The sequence below is a fragment of the Coturnix japonica genome, chromosome 3, assembly GCF_054131305.1.
Source record: "Coturnix japonica strain WE chromosome 3, WE-NBRP24, whole genome shotgun sequence".
Classification (NCBI taxonomy): Eukaryota; Metazoa; Chordata; class Aves; order Galliformes; family Phasianidae; genus Coturnix; species Coturnix japonica.
The window spans coordinates 81,696,350-81,723,821 of NC_140665.1; the positions used below are offsets into that span (position 1 = coordinate 81,696,350).

General features: G+C 36.1%; 1 protein-coding gene across 6 annotated transcripts in view; it reads left to right on the plus strand.

Annotated features, from left to right (window-relative positions):
* Positions 1-27,472, plus strand: part of KHDRBS2 (KH RNA binding domain containing, signal transduction associated 2) — a 317,464-nt gene that overhangs the window by 188,662 nt on the left and 101,330 nt on the right. For all 6 annotated transcript variants that reach the window (XR_004306588.2, XR_014944887.1, XR_001554389.3 and 3 more), the window contains 2 exons: positions 6,683-6,810; positions 7,675-7,870. Coding sequence is in view for 2 of the 6 variants with exons in the window: in XM_015859163.3 (XP_015714649.2) it covers positions 6,683-6,810; positions 7,675-7,870 (324 nt within the window). In the remaining 4 variants the exon portion in view is untranslated. The remainder of the gene's footprint in view (positions 1-6,682; positions 6,811-7,674; positions 7,871-27,472) is intronic.

Here is a 27,472-nt window from a genome sequence, read left to right on the forward strand (position 1 = left end):
AAAGAGGCATGTGGCATTAGTGCAGTATTGGAGTTACAGAAGAGGACTTCTGGCAGAAGCATTATTACTCGTGGTGCACTGCAGGCTGTCCATCTAAACCTATCATTACCTGGCACCTATGCTCTAGTGAAATAATCAGATCAATCTGCAGATGGGCAAAAAGCCATCTTAACAGATGGCTTTGGCTGTAGGTAACCAGGAAACCATGCATATACATTAGATATGGGTTCATAGAGCACAAGCCTTATCTAGAAACATGAAAACAGCTGTTGCTTTTAACACATCCATGTACTGTTGAAAGCATATGTCATGCCCATCAGAACCTACATGGTACGAGCTAGAGTCTGCTTCCATCATTCCGATGAACCTTGCAGGAATTACTTGGTGAGGTATGGTCTCTGCTATAGGTTAATCTTATGCTTTACCATTAACTTTAATTTTTTTATTACAGAGACAAAGAGTGAAATTTGAGGATGCCATTCCATCCACCTAATTTACATGCCCAACTGAGACACTGGCTCACCTTAATTTTACATTTTGAATGCAATTGAACCTTAGAATTAAATCTTTGAGTATAAGGAAATGAAAAAATACCTATGTCAGCCCAGGATTTAGTTCACCAAGCTGTTCTGATGTTAGTGAGCAGACAGTGCTAATTACATTTTTTGTAGCACTGATATTAAAGCACTCAGCTAGGAAGTGAGAATTCCTGGGTTCTTGGCCTCTTTAGTAGTAAGCTGCAAATCCTCACCCCATGAGTCCAGGTTAGCATCTTTCACCATGCTTTGAAGCTGAATCTTAGCACTGCTCACTGTCATGAGTCCACAGAGAACACAAAGCAGCAGTGACTACAGGGAGTTCCTCACCACTGACTGTTTTCACAGTCATAATGCTTTCCCATATACACAGGAGAGCTTGGGAAGTTCTCTGCTAGTGTCCCAAATTAATTTGTGGTTATCCAGAAATTAAAACATGAAAGAGCTATATTCACATCATTTTACTCCAACTCATTCTCTGGATTTTCTGTACCCTACTGGCTGGCTATGGGTTTTCTGAAGCATCTACTCAATAGAAATTTCAAGCTAATTGTTACTTAGGCTGACTGAAGATAGCCCCAAGATAGCAACATCAAGATTTATAGGAGGTAGTCTAACTTCAATGAATCCGTGCACGTTTATGGGCTCTAAAGCTCTTTTACTGATGCTGGGAGCTGGGCAGGATGCAGAAGTGCCAGGAGAGTTCAAATCTATCTACTTTTGCCTTCCTGCTACCTGATATGCTGAGTGCAGGAAGAGAAAAACCCAGAATGGGAAATAAATGTGAATATGAATATGATTCTTCCTGTTGGCAATAGTTTCAGAGAGTATTATAAGCCTGAGAGAGAAAAGCAGGCTTAGTCGTTTAGAGATTTTTAGAACCTTTGGACCATATTTCTCATCCTGACTATTCAGGTTTACTGTAAAGAGGTGAGGGTCACTTTACAGTAATTACTGACTCTTTTGAATACAGTCTGCCTTAGATATTACTTTAAACCTCTCTACATAAGCCAGCTGTAAATTTGAGATTTTTGTGTCTTGGGATCTTTGAGAAGTATTTTAACCATTATATGGATATTAACCACAAGAAAACCATTTATCTGCAACTTCTTTTTCACTCAGTTAAAATCATGGAAAGTTTGATGCCTTAAATACATTTGAATAGGTAGGTGTTGTCTGTAAATTTAAGTTACCTTGTTAATCTGTCCTAGTTTTATCAAGACCATGAGGAGAATAGTCTGCCCTTTACATGATACACATCTGGGTTAATTGTACAAGGAATGTGAGTATGCTCTGAAGTGTCATCAATACAAAAGACCAAGTGAGCCCCAATCATACCTCAACATTGTCAGTGTGAAGAATTGTTATTATCATTTTTGGTCTGACATGCATAAATCTGCATTCTTAAGGTAGTTTGCATTTAACCTAAATTTCCCCTTAACCAGATAGAATGAAACTCATCTGTCACAGATAAAAATAAAGATATTTATTAACAATGCACATCATTCATACACATGGAAAGAACTGATTTATTATTTTTAACAGATTGATTTATCCCTGACTTCTATGAGCCTTTGTTATGGTAATGACAGATATGTATTCCTGAAATCCGTTGCCTCTGTCTAAGTCTTACCCTTTGATTGCTTTATAAACTCTCCTTCCTTGTCACTGTGTGTTCTTTTTAATTCAGGTCAGGTTATGCAGCTTGCATCACACATTCCTATTTTTTACAAAAGCATTTTTTACATTTGCTAACTTACATGCCTTCACATTTTTGCTGTACTCCCATGCTAGAATTGCCTCTGGATGAGCTGTTTCAGGTCTGATTTTGATACTGACAACTTCCCTTTGTTCCTAGCACAGCCAAGGCAACTGACTTAGTTAACCATTCCACATCTTCATAAATAAGCATTGTTGTGGTAGTTTGGGATAAATGTGTTCATGTAGCCTAGAACACTAAATGTTTTATATAAATATGTACTTTGGTTTGGGGCACTTAGATAAACATTGTGATTTGATGGCTCTGGTTTCTGTTGGCTTTGCTAAGACTGTAAATCCTTGGTGTATCTAAAAAGTCAGGATAAATATTTAGGAAAATAGACATGGGTGTGAGTGGTTAGCTCACCTACACTGATTGTTTGCAAACATTGACTGCTATGATGTACATACATCACTGGATGAACCTATAGACAATAATGTCATTAAGATATAAACCAGAGCAAATTACATATGTTAATGATATGTTAATTTCAGCTATAAGATTTCCAAATTAAATAAAATTTGTAAATACAGTACATTTCTCATGAGCTTATCTTAATATGAGGAGAATTTCTGTGAAACAATAAACTACTATAGTGTATAGCCGCTTAATTACACTTTGTTTAGTACAAGCATGTCTTGCCACATCTACTCTCGCTTGAGACTATATATGTACGAAACATCAGCATAATTTTGTTCAAGTGCTAGGCTCTTGTGTACTTAGCCAAAGTTAAATATTCAGAGGGATACTCTCTGTAGCACTTATGAAAAATTAATTCAGTATCTGCTTAATGAATAAGTTGAAGTGAGCATGTCTTTTGAAAATTTCAGATTTCAGATTTAGAACTTGTGGCTTCTGTTACTCCTTTTAAAGGGCATAAAGCATAAATGATCTATATAGAATTACATATTTAATGGAAATCTTTCTCTTTCAGGATACTCTTCCCAGCATTCTAATTACAGTTCTCCAGATACCTTTTTCTCTGTTTCTTGCAGTTTCAAAATACATTGTTCATATTTCTTAAGTGGGAGTAAGCTGGAAAACAAGGAGAATTGCATAATGGAGTGCATATTTGCAGATCCTGCTGTATTTATAAATTTAATTAGGATTTTCCTTTCAGTCAATGCTAAGATTTTAAATGATATTAACATCTGAGCAAAGAATTGGGGTTTTGAGGCAGTTTCTGTTAGAAGTTCATTTATACAAGAGTTTTCCAGAGGAAAGAGATTAAAGAAGCAACACAGGAAGTTTCAATTTGTGTTCTTTGCAGGCATTTCTTCCTTCGTTTTTCTTTTCTATTTTTTTCCCCCACACCTTTCTCTAACAAAATTTATTTGCAATATTAATGAAATTCACTCTTAGCATCACTGTGGAATCTGAAGGGCAAGCTCAATCAGCAAGCTTGAAATTATAATCCTTGTGAAGCCAGTGTGAATGAACAGCAGATGACATTAAGCAAGGCTCAGGAAATGGTGCAGTTAGTTATTGCTGTAAATGTGATCTGATTGATTCTATCTGTTTCTTTCCCTTTGTGTTTTACGGAACACGTTTATTTATGAAAATGTCTTTGTCTTATTACCATGTTAAAATGACAGAAAAAAATGTGCAAAAAGTTTTGGGGATTGCTGTGAACTGAAAGCTATCATCTGGTTTACTAGCAAATTGGGGATTTACTTATAATTATGACTCTGCTGTAAATGTCACGTTGTTTTGTATAAATGTGATACTCTTCTGAATTGTACTGTTAGACTTTATTCCAGCTGCACTCCCTAAAAATTTAGAAATTCAGAAGTAAAATTATCACCAGGACTACACTCTCTAACTGCACAAAAAAGGTCAGCATCATGTCTTCAGACAGATTGCCCAGGCTTCTGATTTAGTAGTTTAGGAAAAAAGAGGCTTAGCTCCTTACTGGGATCTCTTCAGGATGTGTTCCTGTGATTAAACAAAAAATAGTGTCAAAACTGTTTGAAAACTTCCTCTCCTGTTTCTCCTTCATCACTCAAACCTCCCTCAGGTCACCAGCCTCTCCAATACTCAATGCAAGAGTTGGATTTTGTTTTCTAGCTTTAGTTTTTTTGTTTCATAAATCACAATTACCAAAAGTCATCCCTTCCAACAGTAGCTCCTGTTGAACAAGGGAATCTAAAAAAAAAAATACCCTGGATACAGGTGAGAACTTCAAAGTCACAGAAATGTATATTGGAAGGGTCATCTGAAGGTCTTCTTCAGTATTACTCTCCAAGCACTTTTACTGCCCGCAGTAAACAGAAAATCAGGGTAGTTATGTCTCTGTCTAGTTGAGTCTTGAATCTGTATTGCTTATTCAAGGTTTGCAGTAACTTTCTTCCAACAGTGCTTTAACTTAGTCTGTTATTTCCCAGCCTCTAAGAATATATGGGTCTGGTCATTGGAACAGATGTGTGGAATTCTGCACCATTTCTTGTTGGCCTTCAAGAAGTTTCTGTTGGTGCTTCTAGCTTCTTAACTTCACTCAAAATTTCAGCTCTGTAATTATTTGCTGATCAAGGGATGGAATTGCCCTGCATCCACTCTGAGCTTGTGTGGCCTCACGTTGAATACTGTGTGCAGATTTTGGCACTACAATATAAGAAGGACATAACGTGTCTAAAGGATGGCTGTGAAGAGGCGGAAGTGTCTAAGAGGAGAAGCTGTAAGAGGAAGTGACTGAGGTCATTTAGTTTGTTTAGTCATTTAGCTTGTTCAGAGCAGAGGAGGCTGAGGGGAGGGCTCGTGGCTACCTAAAGCTCCTCATGGGGGAGTAGAGGGGCAGTGCTGATCTCTCTGGTGATAACAACAGGACCCAAGAGAATGGCATGGAGCTGCATAAGGGAGGGCCAGGTTGGGTGTTAGGAAAAAGTTCTTCACCAGAGGTTGTTGTACAAGAACAAGCTGACCAGGGCAATGAGCAAAACCCCAAACTGCCAAAGTTCAAGGAGTATGTGGACAGCACTCTCAGACATACACTTTGAATTTTGGATGGTCTTGTGTGGAGCCAGGATGGTCTGTTTAAGTCCCTTCCAGCTAATGGACTTATTCTCTGATTCTGTGATTCTGTCATTTGCAGTGAGTAAACAATTTACTGTTAGTAACATCTGCAAAATTCTTAAGCTCATTTTGCTGGCAAAGATAGCTGATTATACATCCAACTCCAGAAATTTGGTAAGGATTAGAAATTGGTGAAATCCAGGTTCTGTCTTGCTGTTTGTTTGGTCTAACTTGACTAGAAAGAAGTGTCACCTGTAGCTCAACCTAGACAGTTGCCCATCTGAGAAGTAGCTGGTACTGTGGTGTTTTTGGATTCTTGAATGCTAGTCCATGACAGTTTCCTGTTGAAGGATGTAGAATTTGAAGTGTTGAAAATCTATAGTACTTTCTCTTTTGAAACATTAGTTAACTGTTGTAGAGTTCTCCTGCCAGAGAGATGGCTACTGCAATGAGCTCTTATTACTGTGCTCAGCTGAAAGCAAAATAAAAGAAACTAAAGAAAAAGGGAATTCTGACCAAGACAAAGGCTATAAAATCAGTTAAAATTACCCAATATTATATATTTTGAGTCAGTAAGAAAAGGACAATCATCCAACGTTCTGTTTACTGAGCTAGCAGAAACTTGCAGTGCTGTAGAGTTGATACCCTGCAGACTTAGAATGGGCCTATTTTATATAATTGAACAATTTTATACAGTAAACATTGCCTTTTTGCTCCTAAAGAGAACTCCTTTCAAAAGTTCTTTAGTGAATATACAAAATAACTGAAGGCAGCAATCAATGATGATAAAATTCAGTAAATGATATGACAGTAGGGTTTAATTTCATAATGCTATAATCACTGGTATGGTTTTGTGAAACCATCCAATCAAAAGCATGCAGTGTGTATTTTTTATGCGAAAGTGCAGTGCTAGGTGAAATCTGTGCTTGGAGTACATAAGAGTAGACAATGCTCTCTGCCAGAAAAATATCTCAAATATTCTTTTTTTTTTTTTTTTGTTCTTATTTCACACTGTTTCAGATTTGTACCTTCTGTATGTGGAAGTCTATTTGCATCTTGTTTACAGATTACAAACACTTTGTGTTTACACCTTGTGTGCCTTTTGTTTTCAGTTTTGTGCGTACATCTTGTTTATAGCCATCTTAAGTATACAGATAAATTTGTCTGACTGCATATTATTAATATTTTTCCAGTCTACAAATACGTCAATTTCATATAATCTGTGCATACAAAACAAATAATATTGTAGCCTACAGATAATAATGAAAGGCAAGTCATTCAAACAGCATCGTTGTTGTTTCTTTAATTTCTGTTTTGAGTTGTTTGGCAGCTCAGAAAAAATACAACATTTCAGGAAGTTTCATCTTTTGCATTTTAGGATTATAATGATGAAATTCGTCAGGAGCAACTGAGAGAGCTGTCATATTTGAATGGCTCTGAAGATTCGGCACGTGGACGGGGTATTCGAGGAAGAGGGATCCGTGTGCCACCTGCAGCTCCTTCAAGGTGTGGTAGCCTAATATATTATGCTAATAGTTTTAGAAAGTGTAAACAGTGGCAAAATAAGAAGTTAAAAATAATAATTAAAAACATTGCAGTCAGTAAATCAAAAGGTTTTTCTTTTGAGAACTTGTGCTGTCTACCTTGCTTTTCTGATATATCCTCCTTCTGGTGTGGCAAATCTAGTTACCAGAACCATGTTTTAACCAAGATCTGCTGCTGCGGCTTCTAACATACCAGTGTTTTTGATTTAGCATAAATAAAGGACAGGATGCTAAACTAAACCTTTCTCGGCTTGTCTATATGTGCTGCTCTCTCTGTAAAGTGGGGAATATTGAATCTCATGCTATCCTTTGCTTGTGCTGAACTAAACTGAACAGGAGCAAAAGTTCTTACTCTCATTTTATACTCCCTGCTTTCCCTTGCCCTCCTCTGCTATCCAGCATTATCTTCTGCCAGACAGATTTTCCCGTCCACCAATAAACTTGAGACAGACAGTGATAACTGCTTTTGTATTTTGGAAGCAATAGAAAAATTCCTCTTTTTTTCTTGTTTTGGAACTACTTCAGTGTAACTCTGCAAATTGAATCATGGTGCTCCAGGATCACATTAGTACAAGTAAAAAAAAAAAAAAAAAAAAGGGGAATCAGATGTAAAAAGCACTGAGTAGCTTAGAAATAATGTCCTTCCATAACAGAAGTTCTGCATGAGATACTGCCTAAAAGAGCTTGACATCGTAGCTGCCAAAACCCATAGTAGTATGACATTTTAAATAGCAGTAAAAAGACAAAAGCCTTTATAGCAGGGTAGCGCTTGCCTGTCCTCCCTTAACATACACCCCAGTGCATTCACCTCTTTTTGTTCCCACAGGGGCCGTGGGGGTGCGATTCCTCCGCCCCTCCCTGGACGAGGTGCCCAAGCCCCCAGAGGAGCGCCAGTGACTCGTGGAGCCCTCCCCATCCCACCTGTAGCAAGAGGTGTTCCCACACCTCGAGCAAGGGGGGCCCCAGCAGTCCCAGGCTACAGACCACCCCCACCACCTGCACATGAGGCATATGAAGAATATGTAAGTAATTGCATGCATCAGTAACAGATGTGACCCAAACTGCTGAGTTGAGCTACTAGTACCTTTGAAGCAGAAGAATCTAGTCAAATAAGCTCTCTGTCTCTACTGAATACCTCCTGCCGGTGAATCACAGTCTAGGTCATATAATGTGGCAGCAGAGTTATGGTTCTGGTGATGTGAGTTCACAGAGCCTTTCACAGCTTAGTTTTGGATATGAGAAGATTGAGCTGGTTAGCTCTCAGTATATCACAAAAGAGCAACACAGACTATAAATGAAGTCTAAAGATTGCTGTAGTTGAAAAATTCTCTTTAATGTTGGCAAAGTTCTTAGGAACATAATATCCTTTCTAAGAAAATAAGATTTCTTTATTCTTCTGAATCCCTATTACACAAGGATCTATGGATTTTTACTTGTATTCATAGTTATGTTACAGATACCTAACAAATAGAAATACTGGTAATTTTCATGTAAACTGATACAGTTACGCATATTTAGAGAGAAGTAGTGGTAGTGTCACCTTTTCCTTATGAAGCTACAAGTAATTGTGCTGTAAACATCAAAGCTTTCAAGTCATCCTCATTAATGTTCCCTCCTGGAACTATCACCATAACAACAGATTTTCAAGTAGAGGAAAAAAAAAATACCATCAAATATAGAATCTGACTTTTCCTCGCTGTAACAAATCCAAAGGTAAGAACATCCCATCCACACTTTAATTATCTCAAAGAACCATTGAGAAGATGATAGAATTTTATTGAGAAGATTCAGTTTTATTCAATTAGAAAGGCCTTCTGGTAAATCTTTACTCAACCATCTGTATCTGTAGAGTTGAGGTTAGGTCATGGCCATTACAAATCAGGGGCTCATTTTCTGTCAATGCCAAGAGCCAAGTTGAACAACAGCTGTAAATAAAAGAGGATTGAAATTAAGTCACTCTCTGCTATTATTTACCTCAACACAGTTTCTATTTTTAAATGAGTTAAAAGCCCTGCTTGGGGAAAAACAAAAAAAAAAAAAAAACCAAAAAAAAAAAAAAAAGAAAGAAAGAAAGAAAGAGAGAAAGAAAGAAAGAAAGAAAGAAAGAAAGAAAGAAAGAAAGAAAGAAAGAAAGAAAGAAAGAAAGAAAGAAAGAAAGAAAGAAAGAAAGAAAGAAAGAAAGAAAGAAAGAAAGAAAGAAAGAAAGAAAGAAAGAAAATGGAAAAAAAAAAAAAAAAAAAGGATTAAAAAAAAGATATCCCTAATTAATGGTTAATATATTATCTATTTGTTGCATAATATCTGAAATCTTCCTGTTCTGTGCAGAGTTCTTTTCCTAATCCACAAGTGACAGGATCTTTGTAATTTAAGATTAAGATTATAAATGAAATTAATTTTTTTTTCATCTACAGTGCTGGGAAATGTCCCAAGATATTAAACAGATTTTAGGAAACATTTCTTAGCCATTTCCTGGTTGGCACGTATACAAAGAGAAGTTGTTGAGGCAGCTGGATTACAGAAGATTAGAAAAAATGTTCAGACAGTTCTACATTGTTTTTACTCTCGGAAACACAATATATACACACAAAAGTGATTTTAATTTATAATGGAGTACTCCAATGAAACCTAGTGCTTCTATTTTACCTACTTAAGTAGCAGTAAACATTTTTCTTGCAGAGCAAAATCATATGTTTTGGAAATCCTTCAGTCTGCTACATCCTTTCAACATCTATATGCACAGCTGGGAATATATGGGCTTTCCCAGGTTTGCCATCATCCAACAGTTTGCAATGAAGATCTCTCTCTTCCTTATTTGGAGAGAGTAGCGAACATAATCCAAATACATCTTGCTATCTTGTGGACTGAGATAGCACTTAAAACTGTTGGTGTAGAGGTAGAAGGAAAAGTTCAGTGTGAATTGCTTAATGATATTTTGTGGGAAAATATTTTTTATTTTGAATGTAGTAATGAACACCATTTTTCTTCCTAAATAGCAATTGAACTATTTGTCTGTCTTGATGCTGAAACCAAGTGAATTTATTTGTTGACCAGCAACAAATGTCACGTGTAATTGTTGCTCTTTCACGATCAATCCCAGAGATGAAAACCTAATTTACAGTGAATAATTCATCCAATTTACTCTGTCTCATTTTCTGCTTGTAGGCAATTCACAAGAATATTACAATTTCTTTATGTTAGTGTCTTTCATTTTTGAGAATGGTGCTCCACTACAATTTTTGCATAGGATATGCAAGCACCTTTGGTTTGATTAGCAGAGCACGTGGGTGCAGTGTCACTGATTTTGTGTAACTGCATTTTTTATTTCCTTTTGCTCTAATAAAATATACTCATTTTGATGCTAAGTTTAAATTGAACTCAAGAAGTAAAATAGTTTTGAACTACTTTCAGAAAAGAGGAGGGCTAGTTAGGAATGTGTCCAGTTGGGCAGCCATGCAGTGAGGGAGGAGTGGAACATTTCACACCCTTTTCTTCACTTGCTTTTGAAAAAGAAACACAGCTTTTATTGGGTGTACCTTAAACAGTGTCTCTGAGGAACTTTTGAAGACCACCTACAGGAAGCAGAGATACAGACATTAGAGAGAAAATGCAGAGGAAAGTAATGGTTGCTACTTGAACTTACATGCCTTAAAAGCAGCTTGTTATGTTTGAATTTGAATGGAGATCTTGATGAATTAACTATGCTGCATTTATGATCAGAAGGTTTGTCTTAGGTTTGTAACCTGGTGACTAAGAGTACTCTGCAAAGGTGACTGACCTTAGTTCAGTGCAGCTGATTTGTACAATGTGCTCTGTTTAAGGTGATGTTCACTTGACTGAAGTTCAGAGCAAAGGTTTGAATTGGTCATTGTGAACTTTCCTCAAAAGAAGCTAATTCAGAAGCATTGCCATACTGAAAATATCCTTGACAAGGATTCAAAGCTTTATTAAAAACAAAGAAACAACAGCCTTCTGAACCCTCAACTCTGTTTTCACAGGAAATCACACAAAGCAATTCCCAATTAAATGCATTATGGATCAATAGTCAGAATAATTCCACACATTAAGTATACGAATCAATTTGAATTATTTTTTAATTCTACTTTCCAAGTCTAGTAACATATGCCACCACTAGTTTGCAGCAATTAGTCAGTCTGGAACTTTCCAGGAATACTGTTTTACCACCAAGTTGTTGTTTTACTTAAAGGATGCTGAAGACACAAAAGTGGATGATAAAATGGAAGCAATGCCAGCAGAGTTTAGTGAAATATATATATATATCTGTTTGGAATTTATCAAATTAAATTTTTTAATTAGGTCCATATTCTACATTGCATTAGGTGGAGATATTTTGAGTAGAGAGAATGGTACTGGAATTGCATTTTAATTGCTTCTTTTTAACTTACATCATATATAGTTGTGGTTTGCAGCATTCCTTTTGTTTGTTAGAGATCTGATATCAAACCAAATTTTATGCTGGTTATGTATCAGTACACCAAGATAGGAGATGGCAAATAAAAATGAGTTCAGACATTATTTCAACCCTTCATTACAACCTTTATTGATAAGGTCCATGGAATTATTGATTTTGTGCCATTTTCTCATTACAGTAGTTAAGATTTGCTTTGTTGAACGTGTACCTTTTTCATATACTTGAAGTATATGAAGCATAGTCAGGAAAATTAATAGTTATCATCATTACAAATTGAGGGAAGACTTCTGGAGTCTTTTCTCAACAACAGTAAGCAATTTTAAAGGTTAAGCACATTTTGAGACAGCAAAAGAATGATAGACAAGACTCTTTACTATTCGTGATTTACACGGTAGTGTGACAGTGCTTGAGCAAACCTCCTACTGGAAGGAATATCCTGCTGAGGCAAAAAAGACACTAATTATTTTAAACAATATAGTTTGTTTATATGAATCTAAGTCAAAAAGTACATGTACTTCCTGGTCATGCTTTGGAAGTCATTTGTCTCTGGAGTTTCAGTCTTCTTAATCATAATGAGCTATAACAAAAAACAGTGATGGTTTTCTTTTTATTTTTAAGAGCTATGGTAAGCCTTGTTAAAAAATTTAACTTACATTTAGGCTATTTCAAATATTTAGCTGATGTTCAAATTAAAATATATTCTTTAAAATAATCGTTCTTTACTGTCTCACTAGGAAATTCCTTCCAGTAGAAGATCTAGAAGTGACCTACCACTCAATCCCTTATGCCAGATGTGAAGAATTGTAAACTAGAATAAATTTATAATTAAATTTATTAATTATATATTTATTCTAATTAAATATAAATTAGAATAAATAAAAATACACATAAATTTCAAATATTACTTGCACTTTCAGTTTCATTCATGGCTGGAAAAGGGCAGGACCTCCAAATAGCTAGGGTATGGTTCAAAGGAAAACAGAGTAGCTTCCAATTCAAGATAGCATTAATATTTGTAGTAATATAAATTAGTTTTACTAAGCATTTATGAACTGCTTCAGCCAAGCTGAAACACAAAATTGACGTCAAACTTCTAGCAAAGATAGAATATTGTATTTTAGTTCAACTTTTATTGTAGTAAATAGGCAAGAGTTTCTACAACACCATGCACAGAGAGGCACTCATCTTAATATATATATACCTAGATAAGGCTCTTGCATTTATGAATACATATATGATTTGTTTACAAGGAATACACCAGCCTGTCAAGACACTGAAGAGCTGGTGAAGCTCTTAGGTGTGGTACAGCCAGATAAAAGGGCAATTTTAAATAAAAATATTCTTTTGCCTCTCATTTTATTGATCAAACTGGCCAAACATACCTTTTGGTAATCTTCTGGAATGAATGAAAAGCTGCGCTCAATCAAAGTCACTGAGAAAGAACAACACAATAAGATAGATTATGCTTTTAATGTCATGCTGTTCTTCTTCTCATTTCAAGCTATTTAAAATGAAAGCAAATGTCACACTCAGCTGTTCATTCTAAGCCCAAAGGTTATTTACATTTTTTCAACGGTTTTCAAACAAACTGAAACAATTATGCTCATGTTTACTCCGTGCCAACCTAGATGTTTTGTCACACTTACACATTTTGAAAAGAATAATCGACATTTACAGGTGACTCTAATTCCCAAAATTATGCTTGTGAAGGCTCTGCTTAACATTTTAAACTGAAATTCTCAGGGATTTTTAATCTATTCTATCTGCTACTTTGAATGTAGATTGAAACTGTATGTAAAGACTTGCACTTCTGCATCATGACTTGTTTGTGCCTGTATTAATTCTTCAATGAATGTGTTAAAATGAGCAACTAGTACTTGATTCTGCTACTTTGAAAGTCAATTTCTATAATCTCCGCAGGATGTTCTCAGTGAGAATGAGTGGGAAAACTAAAGAGACTTGTTCTAAATCTTGAAACAATGAAATACATTAGATAGAATGACAGTCAAAGGCTTTTTTTTTTTTTTTTAAATTAATATTTGTGAGTTTTGGGATGTGCCATTTCTTGATTTCTGTGCACCTTCCATATGAAAAGAATCAATGAGAAATGTACTGGGGCTAAAGATCATTTGAATAAAGCTGGAATTATAGACATGGGAGTCTACGTGGCTGAACAACATATTGATTAAATATGATTGATTACCCACTTATGCCCAAGGCGCTTATAGAAAGAACTAAGCTACATTCAACTTACATCTTCTCTGACATGAAAAATCAGATTTTGTTTTTACAATAATAGCAATAAACAGGATATTGTCTATATTATCTGAAAGGCACTGCTGGGCTTTAGAATAATTCTGTGAATGGTCGTCTCTTGGAGAAGCAGTGGATTTCTCTAATAATTATTCATACTTTGGAGAATTTAGTCCATTGATAATTTAAAAATATCTATTGTGAAAAATTCCAGCAACTTAATTACAGAATTAAAATAGCAGCAACTTTTTCACATAAGAACAAATATCACAGTCACCCTTAAACCATCAGTGTCTATTAAACTGAAATTCTGGAGCTTTTCAGTTACATGTGCAAAGTGTAGTTTGGTTCACATTCTTTTAGTTGATAGTCTAAAGAAATCACTTTTACGCTATGAAAACAAGTGGTTTTGTAAATATGAATACTGTTTTTGGACTCAGAACTTCCATGAATTTCTCAGAAATTTGTTATGTGCTGTAAAGCAGACTTCTACTACATGACTTTCTTGATACGATTTGATTCTAAAACTAATATTTATTCAGTGAACTAAACTTTACTTATAAAATAACATAAAACTTTAGTATCCACTTGTAAATGCTCCAGAAAGATTTATTTATTTATTTATTTCTGTGAAGAATAAACTCTTCTATTGTCCTCTCGATGCTCTCCTTACTTTGCAAAAATATTTCTCTCCTTATCAAGTTTTCAGTTCAAAATTGTTTTCTATGCTAGATGTATTATAGAAGAAAATGCTGATGCAGCTGTACGTGTTTCAGTGTTATACATGATGTTAATACAACTATAGCCTAATAAATATTTATATTTGTTGTAACAAGATCTAAGTGAAGGGTATCTCTCAACTGATCATCCAGCTTTCATATGGTCCTTAAATATTCATAGTGTATGCTGTTATATTCATAAGATCCTACATTAAAAATATATGGAGTGTTCTCCATAGATACAGATTTTTTCTGCTTGGTGCAATGCACCATTTGATCATTAAAGAGTGCAATTGTTCAGGAGCCTGTAGCCAAAAGTACTTGTCTACCATCATTTGGATATGTCCCAGTTCATCGTTTGACTATTTGTCTGATAGAGAGCAGTCTTGGTAGGTACAAAATGACTCTGTAAGCATTTTCTGGCTAAATTTGTTTTTGTGACTGCATCTCTATCCATGTTTTTCTTTTTATGACAAGTTGCAAAGGTAAGTTATAAGCTTGTATTTTGTGCAAATGTATACAAGTGTAGAGGATTGCTATTAAAGAATTGGGGCAAATCCAATTTAGTAAGAGTTCAGTTATTGTGTGAGTTGAGTAACAACAGAAGGCTAGCGTTTTTTTCTCAGAATATCTTAGCCAAATTTAGTCCACCACAGACTAAATAATTTCAGACTGCAAGGTTCATCATAACTGGAGTTCCTGAGGAGCCAAGCACACATAAATTTTGTGGTAATGAGAAAATCTCAGTGCATGCTGCTATTTCTTGCAGACTGTTAAGCACAGAAACCTCAGATGTGCCAGACAGTTGAAGCAGCCTTTAGTTCTGGTTATGGAAAAAGGCATTAGGTGACAAGATGCTGTAACACTTAACATTACCACACAAACTTTTCCTCTGGCTTACCAGTCTTTCTCATGTATACCAGCATAGCCTTTGCAGTAAACACACATTAGTAACTAGTGACTCATTAGTTCAGTACATAAACAGACTGCTCTGTATATCAGTAGATTTCACATGTAGCCAACAGTGCTACCATATTGCTTTTATATTTTTTTATCAGAAACTTGTAGCTAAAATATCAGCCGCGCGGCTTAGGAACCATATTATATGAAATCTTGTATAGGTTGCTTCAAAACATTTTTGTTTTCCTGAGCTTTTAAAGAGTTTCAAGAAGCTTTCATCACGGTTCATCTGCTTTCTTTTCAGCTCATCCATGATATTATTATCTTGCAAAAGAATACATCTATGTGAAACTGCAGTGATAGCTTTTTAGCAGCTGCACTTAGAATCGAAAACAAACATTTCAGAGCACAGTTCTGTTTCATTCTCTGCCTGATTGACATTTTTGCCACTTAATGCTTACTCAGAATAATTGAAAAGAGGGATTTGTATTTGGTGTAATAAAAGGCCTTAAAAGTGGTCTTATATCCCTATAACATTTTTTCCTGCAATACGTTCAGTGTATTTGCAACTCTGAATTTTAGTTATACATAGAAAGAAATCAGTTCTGCTAGGTGAATTATCTCATGTTTTTGGATCCATATGCCTGTTTTTTTCAAGTATTTAAGGAAGGTTCAAATGTATACCTTAGAATTTCACACACATGCACATACATTTGTATATGTCATGCATACGTTGGTATAGATGAGGCTGGCTCAAGCTGTGTCATGAATGCAGGCCATCTGCCAGTACATGGCAGCAGTTTCTTGCCCTTGGAGAGAATGTGGATGTCCCATTATGTAGTATTGTCGGAGGGAGAAGGGTTTATAACTCTGTAACTGCCTTAGTATTTCCAGTAAATTGTTGTTTGAGTATGGAGATGCATGCTTACATCCTGGTACTCATGTGCATGCATGTTGTCAATGCAGTACAGAAAAATATGGTACACTTCTTTTAGCACATCTATCTGTCATGACTTTATATTGTAGCCTGCAGTGTGCATGAGTAACACAGTAAGAAACCCTTTCTCTGAAAGATCAGAGAAATACACTTTTTAAATCATATATTTTCTAATTATGCATTTTTTTGTAAGACATATTGATTTGCTCTCACTTTAAAGCTGTACTGTAGAAAATTATTTTTCAGCTGTCTTCCCTGGGTCAGTGTTAAGATGCAAGTAAGAATTCTCATTCTGCTCTTTTCTTAGCTCAGTCTGGTGCAGCCTAACCACAGGTTCAAAACTGTGGTCCTGCCTTTGGAAACTTGTCAGGCAATAATCTGAAAAGCTGGTGCAGATCTGCCAGAAAGAGTATTTAACATTCACCAATTCTTGTCTTGGAGAAAATAACAAATGATAAATTCTTACCCATCTCCCCATTATGCTCATTAGTATGTATAATCTGGCATTGTATATTTGAGGCAGAAATAATTAAATGAAGCTAAACAAAAATAAATTTGTTATCTTTGCTTCCATAAGGTTATGTAAAATGGTTAGACCTTAAAATAATATTCTGAACAGTGATGAACATATCCTGGGGGCTCTTAAAAATTGTAGAAAAGAGATACAAGCATGAATTTAAAAGAATAATTTCACTTGCATAATCATATGAGATGAACGGAGTACAATTTATTTATATTTTCCCAGTTTTAATTTCTTAGAAAAGGTAATATTAAAGTCATTAGAGCATTCATTTGAATACCTCTGTCAATAAACATGTCAATATCATTCCCAAACACATTCATTTTTAAAACAACTGGATCTGTTACATTTTACTGAAGATGCAAAATTATTGTATCTTTCTGAACACCAAAAATGTTGGGAAAATTGGTCTTGTTATGAAACACAACACCTTAAGTTTGATATAGAGGTCATTTGGGGAGTGTAGAAGTCACTCAGAGAGGAAGATATGGTATAGTGGCTCTGGGACCATAAAGTGCATAGCTAGAGATGAAAAATGTTCTTTCTCCATACTCACCTGCTTTTTTTCCCAATGAAATTCTGTTGGTTTGCATTTTAATAGCTGCTACAATCATTGTAAGTGCTATTATTGGTCATTGTCTAATAACTCTCTTAGACTAGCTGCTGTTGTTTTCTAGCTCTTGTTGATATCATACAAAAATGCATGGAGTGTAACATCTGAAATCATCCACAGTACTACATCTAATAAGTTAAATTAGATAGATTGACATATCTCAAGAATATATTAGGAACTTAGTATCTTAAAACTTAGTATTTTAATTATACATTAGTGTCATGTGGAAAATTTCTTTAAAAAAAGTCTTCACTAAACTGGTAAAGATTTTATTTTAGTCTGTTAAGTCTGGATATAAATAAAACACTAAAATGTGCAGTTCCGGTGAAAGAAAATGATTATAAACAAAAGCCAAGACTGTACAGATCAGGCTACAGAGAAGAAGGAGAGAGGACCCCGTGTTTCATTGCAAGATAAATTTTGTCAAATTTCAGTATAGACACTACCTGGCAGAAAAAAAGAAAGAAAAAGAAGAAGCAGAGAAGCACTGAAACACTGACGTTAACTCCGAGTGCATCTGTCAGATAACTTAGAAACCACGAGCATCTGTCATTTTTCACTTTCCTTGAACTTCCCTTTCACGGGCAGTTCCTTTTTTTTTTTTTTTAAAGTGCCCTTTTTTTAAAAAAAAAAAACAAAAAAACAAAAACAAAACATTCTCAGAATTCTTTTAACTGATATCTGTTGAGGGATATATTATAAGTAGCCATTTTGAAACAACCAGCAAACAAGAGCCAAGTATTTTTTTTTTCATTCTTTTTTCTTCATTTCGTTCATGTTTCATTTTTTTGCTATATATCCATTTCACTCACATTTCACTTGTTTATTTTCTATGGAATAAGAAATATCTCTGATGCAACTGATTTGTCTTGTGTTTGCATGTCTGTCACTTTGTGTAGTTCTGGAGTATAATTACATACAAGCAAGGTTACTACAACATTTTCTGCTACAGTCAATAACTATGGGACTGAATCAATGTTTGCTGTGTATACTATTTCTACTTCCATGCGAAGTGCCATATGGAAGGGAATGAGAGTGTTTTCCTCCTTCAGAATGTGTAGTTGTATTGGGGTATCCGCTTGTCTAGAGTGCATTAGGAATGAATCTTTTAAGTCCCTAAAGACTGAGGAAAAACTTGACAAAGCTAAAGGTACCTACATAAGTGGGTTTTTGTTTTGTTTTGTTTTGTTTTGTTTTGTTTTCTTAACATCATACAAGAAAGTAAAACCAACTTGGATGTCATTAATTACAGCCATTCCTTTGCTTATGCAGGATCCAGAAATTTATGATTGATGTTTTCAATCAAAGAGATATTTCAAAGAGATATTTCAAGCCCTTAATTTCCTTGTGAGAACAGATTTTAAATTGTAAATTGTAGATGTTATTTTTCCATAGATGTCATTCATTCATTTTGTACAAAGCATATGGTAAAAAAAAAAAAAAAAAAAAAGAAAGGTGGTTCTAACTGTTAAAAAAATCCTACCTAAGAGTCAATCACATCCCTATGAGGAAAGCAGACAATAATGTGCCAAGAAGACAAAAACTGTTTTGATAGCTCCTGATCGAATGGTTCAGATGAGACTCAATTTTGAAAGAAGACTTCTAAAAGATCTGCTTTCTCTCAAGACCTAAATCTATCTGTACACAGAGTACACAGTCATTTTTTTTATTTTTTAATTTTTTTTTTGTATTAGAGAAAATGAATTGAAGGAAGAATAAGCATTCAGTTCCTCTCTGAAAATACAGACTTATTCATGCTTCATCAGATTTGTTTATTTAGGGATTAGTAAGCTAAATAACCCCAGCCTTCTCAGCTCGTGCACTCAAAATCATGCATTCTGACATGCTAAATTGTTCTATAAAGAACACTTCTGTTCAGAAAGAACTGGCTTATTCTGCACTGCATGTTTTATCTTCAGAGTCTGTCTTCTTTTACTGTCCTGTAATTTTCTGATTGTTTTTTTAGAAAAAGAACATGAAAAATCCAATGAGACATTTTTCTTCTAAGTTCAAAGCTTTATGAACCTATTGCTTATTTATTTATTGAAGCTTGCTTGATGCAGGCTGGAGTTTTATAACTGTTTTGTTTGTTTAACAATTTTATCAGTAATCTAGATAACGGGAATTGTGTGCACTCCGTGTAAACTTGAAGATGATACCAAATTAGTCAGAGCTGTTAATCTTCTTGTGGCTTTGTAGAGGGTTTTGGATTGACTGGGTCAGTGGGCCAAGTCCAGTCACATGGCAGTCAACAAGGCTTAGTGCTGAGTCCTGCACTAAGGTCACAGCAAACCCATGCAGCAATACAGTCTTGAGAAAGCATGGCTGGAAGGCTGCCTGACAGAAAAGGTGGCCAAGATGGCCAGTGGCATCCTGGACTGTATAATAGTGTGGCCAGCAGGACTAGGAAAGAGATTGTCCCCTTCTATGTGGAACTGGTGGAACTGCAGCACAAATACTACGTTCAGTTTTGTGCACCTCGTTAAAAGAAAGACATTGAGTAGCTCACATGTGTGCAGAAAAGAACAACAAATCTGTTAGATGGATAGAAAAACGAAAGTTATGAGAATAGGCTGAAGGAGTTAGAGTTGTTTGATCTGGAGAAGAGGAGGGTGAGGGAAGACCTTGCTGCTCGCTCCAGCTACCTAAAATGAGGTTGAAGCAGGAAGAGTGCTGGTCTCTTTTATCAGCTGACAAGTGAGAAGCACTGGGGAAGCACTAGAGAAAGATTGGATATCACAAAGAATTTCTTTGTGGAGGGAGTGGTCAAACACTGGAAGAGGAAATTTAGGGAAGTAAGGAATTAATACAACCTTTTAAGTGTTGCAGTTATTATGCTAGTAGGTAACTAGGGAGCAAGGGAGAATCTGAGTATATGCAGTTATCTTTTACTCTGCACAGGAAGAGTCTGCAATGGAAAATGTGAATTTTAAAATAACGTTTCTATGTGTGCCAAGCAAAAAAGAAATTTCCACAGTACTATGATGAAACTTGCCTTTTCTAATGATTTTTGAAGTGACCCACTTGGCAGAGGGCATCTCTTTCAGACAAACTAGGAAATGTGATAGATTGCCCAAATATTTGTACAGTCCAGATGTAATGGCTTGATTCATTTTAATTGATATAGTGCTTCTAGGATTTTAGATTAGTAGTTTTGATTTAAATGCTCCTAAAGCAAAACGCACACAAAAAACAGATGGACTCCTTGAATTAGAGTTGTTTGTCCTATATAGTCATTGTGGAGATACAAGTACAAGCAAATGTCTAACAAAACACCCTGTTTAAATTTTAGTAAGCAGCTTGAAAGAGTCAGACACAAAGTCAAAGTCCTTTACCAATCCTGAAGAAAAAAAAAAAAAAAGAAAGAAAAAAAAAAGAATCATACATAATCTTTCTACTAAGAGGTTTATTGAACACAACATGAATGTAAGGATTATTCCAAAGACTGCTGGCCACTGTATGAGTTGACCTTGTGATTTACGGCTGCAATAACATGCCCTGCATGAATTTCATGACATAACAATCTGTCAGTTCTCACAGCTATAAAATATAAAGTCAGCCCTTAGAGATAACTGAGTCAGCCTTGCAATGATGGCCATTTCAAAAGCTTTGCTTAGTTCAATAATGAAATGATGATGTGCCTTAAAATGTCATGCTTTAGTTATAAGGCTAACAATCCTATTAAGCTATAATGCAGTTGATAGGTATAGTAAGATATTCTAAGCAGTAATCTAGTCCAAAGTAATGTATTGGATCTGTTACAGAATACAGGGTCCGGAAGTGTGAAAGGTCCATAAGCAATGTAGTAAAGGAATGTGATATGGCAACCAGGTTATTTAGTGAGTTAATCAAAATATTCACAATATTTTTAATTCAAATATGGAGAATCAGAGTGTTCCAACTTTCTTCAGCTGTTGAGTGCTATGATTTTATGTGGTTAAGTCAGATTTCCACAGTAGTTAATCTAGTGTACAAGTATAAAACAAAAATGTGCATCAATCTTCAAATTGTTTCTATGCATGCTAATAGTTTGCAGTAGCAGAATGCAAAACTTTATATCATCTGCATGGTGACTGAAGCCTTTACAGGAACATATAATATATAACTTATATAAGAAATTATTCTTTTATATATGAGTCTTTTTTTTTTTTTCTTTTTTTTTTTTTTTTCTTTTTTTCCATTGAAAGATGAGCTTAAGCTAAATTTGTCTGATTTAATAGATAAACAACTTTGGTATGTTTCAAGAAATCAGAGAGTTTTCTTTGCAGTAATAGAGCAGGAGAGAAAGTTTGCAATGGCTTCATGTTGGAGTTCACTGTGTAATCTATGGCTGATCCCTAAGGAGTTTCTGTCTCAGGAATGGAACAAGCTTTACCTTTTGATTTACAGCAGCAATATCAAGCCCTGCATGAAAGTCACGACATTAGTTGTTTGCTGGTGTTGGGTGCTGCAAAGTTTTAACTGCTTGTAGAAAGTTCAGTTTAGACTGTGGGGAAGCCTCATGGTGGCCTACTGCTCCTCACAGGGAGCAGAGGGGCAGCGCTGAGTTCAGTTCTTTGGTGACAGCAGCAGGACTCGAGGAAATAGCAAGGAACTGTGTCAGGGGAGGGTCAGGTTGTACATCAGGAAAAGCTTCTTCACCAGAGGATAGTGGGCATGGAACAGGCTTCCCAAGGTAGTGTCTTAACTGCAAACTGCCTGAGTTCAATGAGCATTTGGACAAGACTCAGGTTTGATTTGTGGGTGCTCCTGTGTGGAGCCAGGAGCTGGGCTCTGGTCCTTGTGGGTCCCTTCCAACTCAGGATATTCTATAATTATGTGAAATGTGAGACAAGTATAGTTTTGTTCATGCAGTTCTCTTCCTCACAACTGGAATGCTAAAAGCTAATATTACTGATAGCACTACTTTGAGTCCAGCCAGTTTTCTGCAAGTAACCGTGCAATTACTTTAAAGACTCCAGGAACTAGAATGCAGTGGTGCAACTGTATTTCATAAATGTGATGGTAGGTGTTTTTTGTCTGGCTGTTCTTTCAGCTTTGTTGTGAACCAGGCTGTCAGATGATCCATTCTGTTGTCCGTCAAGATTGTTCATTTAAGAAATACTAAGTTTCTTCAGCAGATGTTTCTGGTTAGGAATTCTTGTTTAAAAGCTCAGAGCACTTTTAGTCATTTTACTGTCACATGCTCTCAGTAAATATTGAAAGATTCTGTATTCTTATGTGAAACCATATCAGCCCAGCCTTGTCATTGGATTGTCCAGCCTTCACTCATCATGTGGTTTAGGTTTGCCAAGGTGGGGAAAGGAAAAAAAAAATAAAAAAAATCTATTGACCTGACTGGGAGTCAGTGTTTCTCAGTGCCTTCTTTACATCTGTCTTTAATAGTCAGACCAATTATCCTCAGGGTACTCTACCCCCTAACCTGGAAGTCTGGGATGGGGAGCAGAATGAAACAGCACAACCGAGATGGAAACAGAGTTTCTAGTAGTTTTCTATATAATTACTATTCTATATAATTACTATTTTAAGATTATGTTTATATTAAGTGCACAGATTTTCTTTTGGGGAGAATAATATAAATAAATTTATACCTGTAATTAAATTTTTGAAAAGACAAAACAGAAACTGACAGATACACACTTGCCATGTTTTCATTGCCGGGTTACTGCTGCCATAGAGGGTTTTTTTCAGCATAGATTTCTAACAGCAAAAATGTAAAGGTAGTCTTTGATCTGGTTATCTCCAGTTAACATTGCTGATTCATGCAACATACTGTTATCTGGATGATCATCCTCTTGATTTGCTTAGCTTGGATTTATTTTTTATATTGCTGACTTTATTAAAAAGTCATTTATTCCTGTGGGTGAGACAGAATGTACTAACATTGTTACATTACTGTATGCCTTAACATAACTGTCTTTTTACTCTTTCTGTTTTCATACGGAAGCTTTTTACTTCATATTATAGATAGTGCGTCTTTCAGCTTATCTGGCTTCTGGTATATTTGATCTATGTGGAACACAAGACACAAAAGTTTCTTCCGAATCCTTGGCTTGTGTCTGCAAGTTGAAGTTTGTAGGTAGTATGTCATCACTGTCATAATGAATATGGTATTAAAAAGCACATTTATCTCGCTGGAAAGTGTTTGCTCAGCAAACTAAGAGATTCTACAGATAACTCTTTTACAAAAGGAGCTTACAGTGAGAAGAAAAAGAGCTAAAAAAAACACCCAAAGAGTAGACCTTTCATATTGCATACTCCTGATTACCTATCCAAAATCATGGAATTGGCATTGTTATCATGCATTATTTACACGGCATTAAGTATAGAATTCACTACAAATATGCAATAATGCAAAGTCTCAGATATTCTATCAAGCACATATGGACCAGTGGTTGTAGGTGAGAAGAGCGATTAACTACACTTCCATTGATATGCGACAAGGTCTAATCCTGAAAGAATTATCCTTAAAGAATCATTTTGGTCACAACAACCCCAGGCAACCCAAAAGGCTTGGGGAGGGGAGGCTGGAAAGCTGCCTGATGGGAAAGGACCTTGGTGTACTGATGGACAGTCAGCTGAATATGAGCCAGCAGTGTGACCAGGTGGCCAAGGAAGCCAATGGCATCCTGGCTTGTATTAGGAATGGTGTGGTGAGCAGGACGAGGGAAGTCATCCTGCCCCTGTACTCAGCATTGGTGAGGCCTCACCTCGAGTACTATGTTCAGTTTTGGGCACCTCAGTACAAAAAGGACATGGGAGGTGCTGGAGCAGGTCCAAAGAAGGGCAACAAGGTTTGTGAAGGACTAGGAGAATATGTCCTATGAAGAGAGACTGAAGGAACTGGGGCTGTTTAGTCTGGGGAAAAGGAGGCTGAGGAGGGACCTTATTGCTCTTTTCCAGTACCTGAAAGGTCTTCTTACTGGTGACATGTCGAGGGGAAATGGCCTCAAGTTGTGCCAGAGTAAGTTTAGGATGGATGTTAGGAAACATTTATTTACAGAAAGGGTTATTTAGCACTGGAATAGGCTCCCCAAGGAGGTGATTGAGTCACCATCTCTGGATGTGTTTAAGAACTGTTTGGATATGGTGTTCAGGGACGTGATTTAGAAGAGGGTTGTTAGTTAGGGTAGTATGGTTAGGTCATGGTTGAACTCGATCTTTAAGGTCTTTTCCAACCTGAGTGATTCTATAACACTTCTGTAATTCATTTTGTGAAGATGAGTGGTTGAAATGCTGATAGTAAAGAGACAAGAAATACAAATATCTTCAAACCAATAAAGTCAACTTATGTACATGACTTTAGTTTTTGAAAAGTCTTTTATGATGTAGCTTTTAAAAAAGTATGACTTCAAGACTTTTGCTCATTAACTCAGTTAAATGTTTTTTACCTGTACTCTAAATTAATTAATTAAAGACAAATCGAGAAGGAAAATGAAGAGCTCTTACTCTCCCATGAACTTTTATAAGTCTCAGGTCTAAATTAAACCAAAGCCTTCTATTGTGGTGACAGTTTGAATTATACTCAGAATTGTTAGTAAGGAAAACTCGGTGTCATGTTGTAACGCTGACTCTAAATTCAACATCTGAATATTCCCATAGAATTGTCTTTTACTTATCTGGAATATGAAATTTGAAGTTAAACAAATTGTTTTTCCCCAATTGCACATCAGCTGCATTTAAAAACAAAACAAACAAAAAAAAAAAACAAACAACAACAACAACAACAAACTTATGTATATGAATATAAGCAAATGTGAGGCTTTTAGGGAGAATCCAAAGGAGAGCCAGAAAGATGATCCAAGGGCTGGAGCCTCTCCTTTGAAGTCAGACTGAAGGAACTGGGCTTGTTCATCCTGGAAAAGAGCGATGCCACCCCAGCATTGACACAGGGCTTCAGATAACTCACACATGCAGAATAATCTCCTAACGGCACAAAGAACATGAATTTTACATGCAGCCACGTACATATAGGATTTGCAGTTCAGATAAAAAATATTTAGTATTGCAAGTAAGTCTTAAAATGAAGTGCAGTAGAACAGCAGATAGATGCACACCTATATTTCTCTAATGTCATTTTCTTCTGCTGCTGCTGGTTGGCGTAAATAACTGAAAAGCCGGGAGACGCTAGTGGGAAAAATAAATGATGCTCACAAGGCTAAATTGCACATACGAGAACTGAAGAAAACTGGAAATTGTTCAGAGTCTTTCAGAGGTGGGCTTTCTATTTTTTTTCATGTGCCTGAGGCTTTTTGTGTGACCACACCTACTAGAACAGCTTAGGAAGGAGAAAGATGTTAGTAGTCCTTATCATATCTTGGCTCTCACAAAGCTTTGTTTTATCCCTTAGTCTCCTTCATTCTTATTTTTGTTTTTATAGGTCCCTTGCACAAACTGATGTCCAGATGGTAGTCACGATACTACATTACAATGCATAAATAAAAAACACCATTGAATCTAGTAAGTTTCTGAAAGCTGCTTTCCATACCAGAGAGTCTGAAATTGAATTCAGATATTGAAGAACAATGGAAAAGCAAGTAATGACAGATACCTTCAAAACATCCCAACAACCTTTACAGGGTTGAAAAACAAAATTGAAAAAAAGCTGATTGATTATTGCACTTTTATGTATCAGAGGAAAATACCTGAAAGCCTGCAATTTTGTTAAGCCACTTTTAAGTATTTATTTTTAAGAAGCCTTTCCTCTTAGACTGAGAGAGTGGTGAGGTGCTGGAACAACTTGCCCAGAGAGACCGTGGATTCCCTGTCCCTGGAGGTGTTTAAGGCCAGATTGGATGGGGCCCTTGGCAATTTGATCTGGTAATTGATTCGGCAGCTGGCAGCCCTGCCTGTGGCAGGGGAGGTTGGAACTGAACATGTACGTCTAGAAACAGTCTCAGTAAGGCCAGTGGCAGATGTAGTATCACCACCTAATTCGACTCACTGCTCTTACTTCCATAACTCTTCTTCAATCTCATTAACTCCTGTAGCCACAGTGCCACACTGAGAAAGTTCAAGCTCTGCTGGTTGCCCACAGTGACTCAAAAATCATTTTCCTGGTCATTCAGGACACAAACTGCAGTCCTCCAGCTGGCATTTCCTAAGTACAAGGCCTCTCATTTGGCTTTATCACAATATCTGTTGTTCAAATGGGCACACATTTACTAACAAATCTAACTGCTGCCTAAGTGTTCAGTTTCATAACTCAAGGCCAACTATCAGTGTTGTGTGGTGCCAACTGTAGTTGGTTTGCAAATTATATATATATAAAAAAAATGGAATTATTCTGTTTTGCTCTGCTGATACCCATATGTATGTACTGAAGCTTTTGCAAGAATGAGCTTTGAAGACAGGGTGTGTTGTATCCTTGCATTGTGATCAATGGAAAACTAGGGATTCTCTGCAGTTTAGGAGGAATTAGCTTGCTAAATGCTGCTAAGGGTTAATTCTAGCAAAGAAGGCATTTCAGCACAGTTTTAGATGTCAGAAAAGCTAGAAGGACGTAGGTTGAGGGACATTTTTATGCAGCCTAGAGTAAAAGGACAATTATTTTCCTCTCATAGCACTAAGAATGGAACCATAATGACTTAGCATTGTTTAAAGCTCATAAACTACAACCATAAATCAGCAAATTAGCTAATGATTGCCTCTGGGTAGTGATACATGTTGAAAAACAAATGAGGAAAGGTACTCATGCATTGCACTTTGAAGCTACTGGAAAAATTAAAGTTCTATCTTCATAATAAAAAAACTGTTAGAGGGATGTTATGATGGGTTGTGCCCTGGTAGCAGAACAATTACTGCTCTGAATGAACATGTTTTTTAATAAATGCTATGATGGTAAGCCTGCAGTTCTGTGCTGGTAATTTTAAATGATTCTTGCTGTAACTAAGAAGTTGTATCTGCAGTGAGACAATAAAGCATAATACGGCATTTCCAGCACTTTCTAGAAGTGCTAACCTAGAAAACTAGAAAAACACATAACAAAGTAACCAAATAATATCATGCAATGATGTCTCCATGCCAGTAATCATGGACGCAGTTACAGTAATGGAAAGTAAGACCCCAGAACTTTCAAAACATTGGTTGGTTTATTGCTGTTTTGCATAAAATAGAGTAACAATATAAAAGTAACAGAGCAATAACATTTTGAGCCCATGAGTTCATACAAATAAGGCGTCTATTTGCAGTGCACAAGGGAGTCCTGAACTCTGCACGGTGATTCTTCAATTTCTTCTCTTCTTGTACTTGGC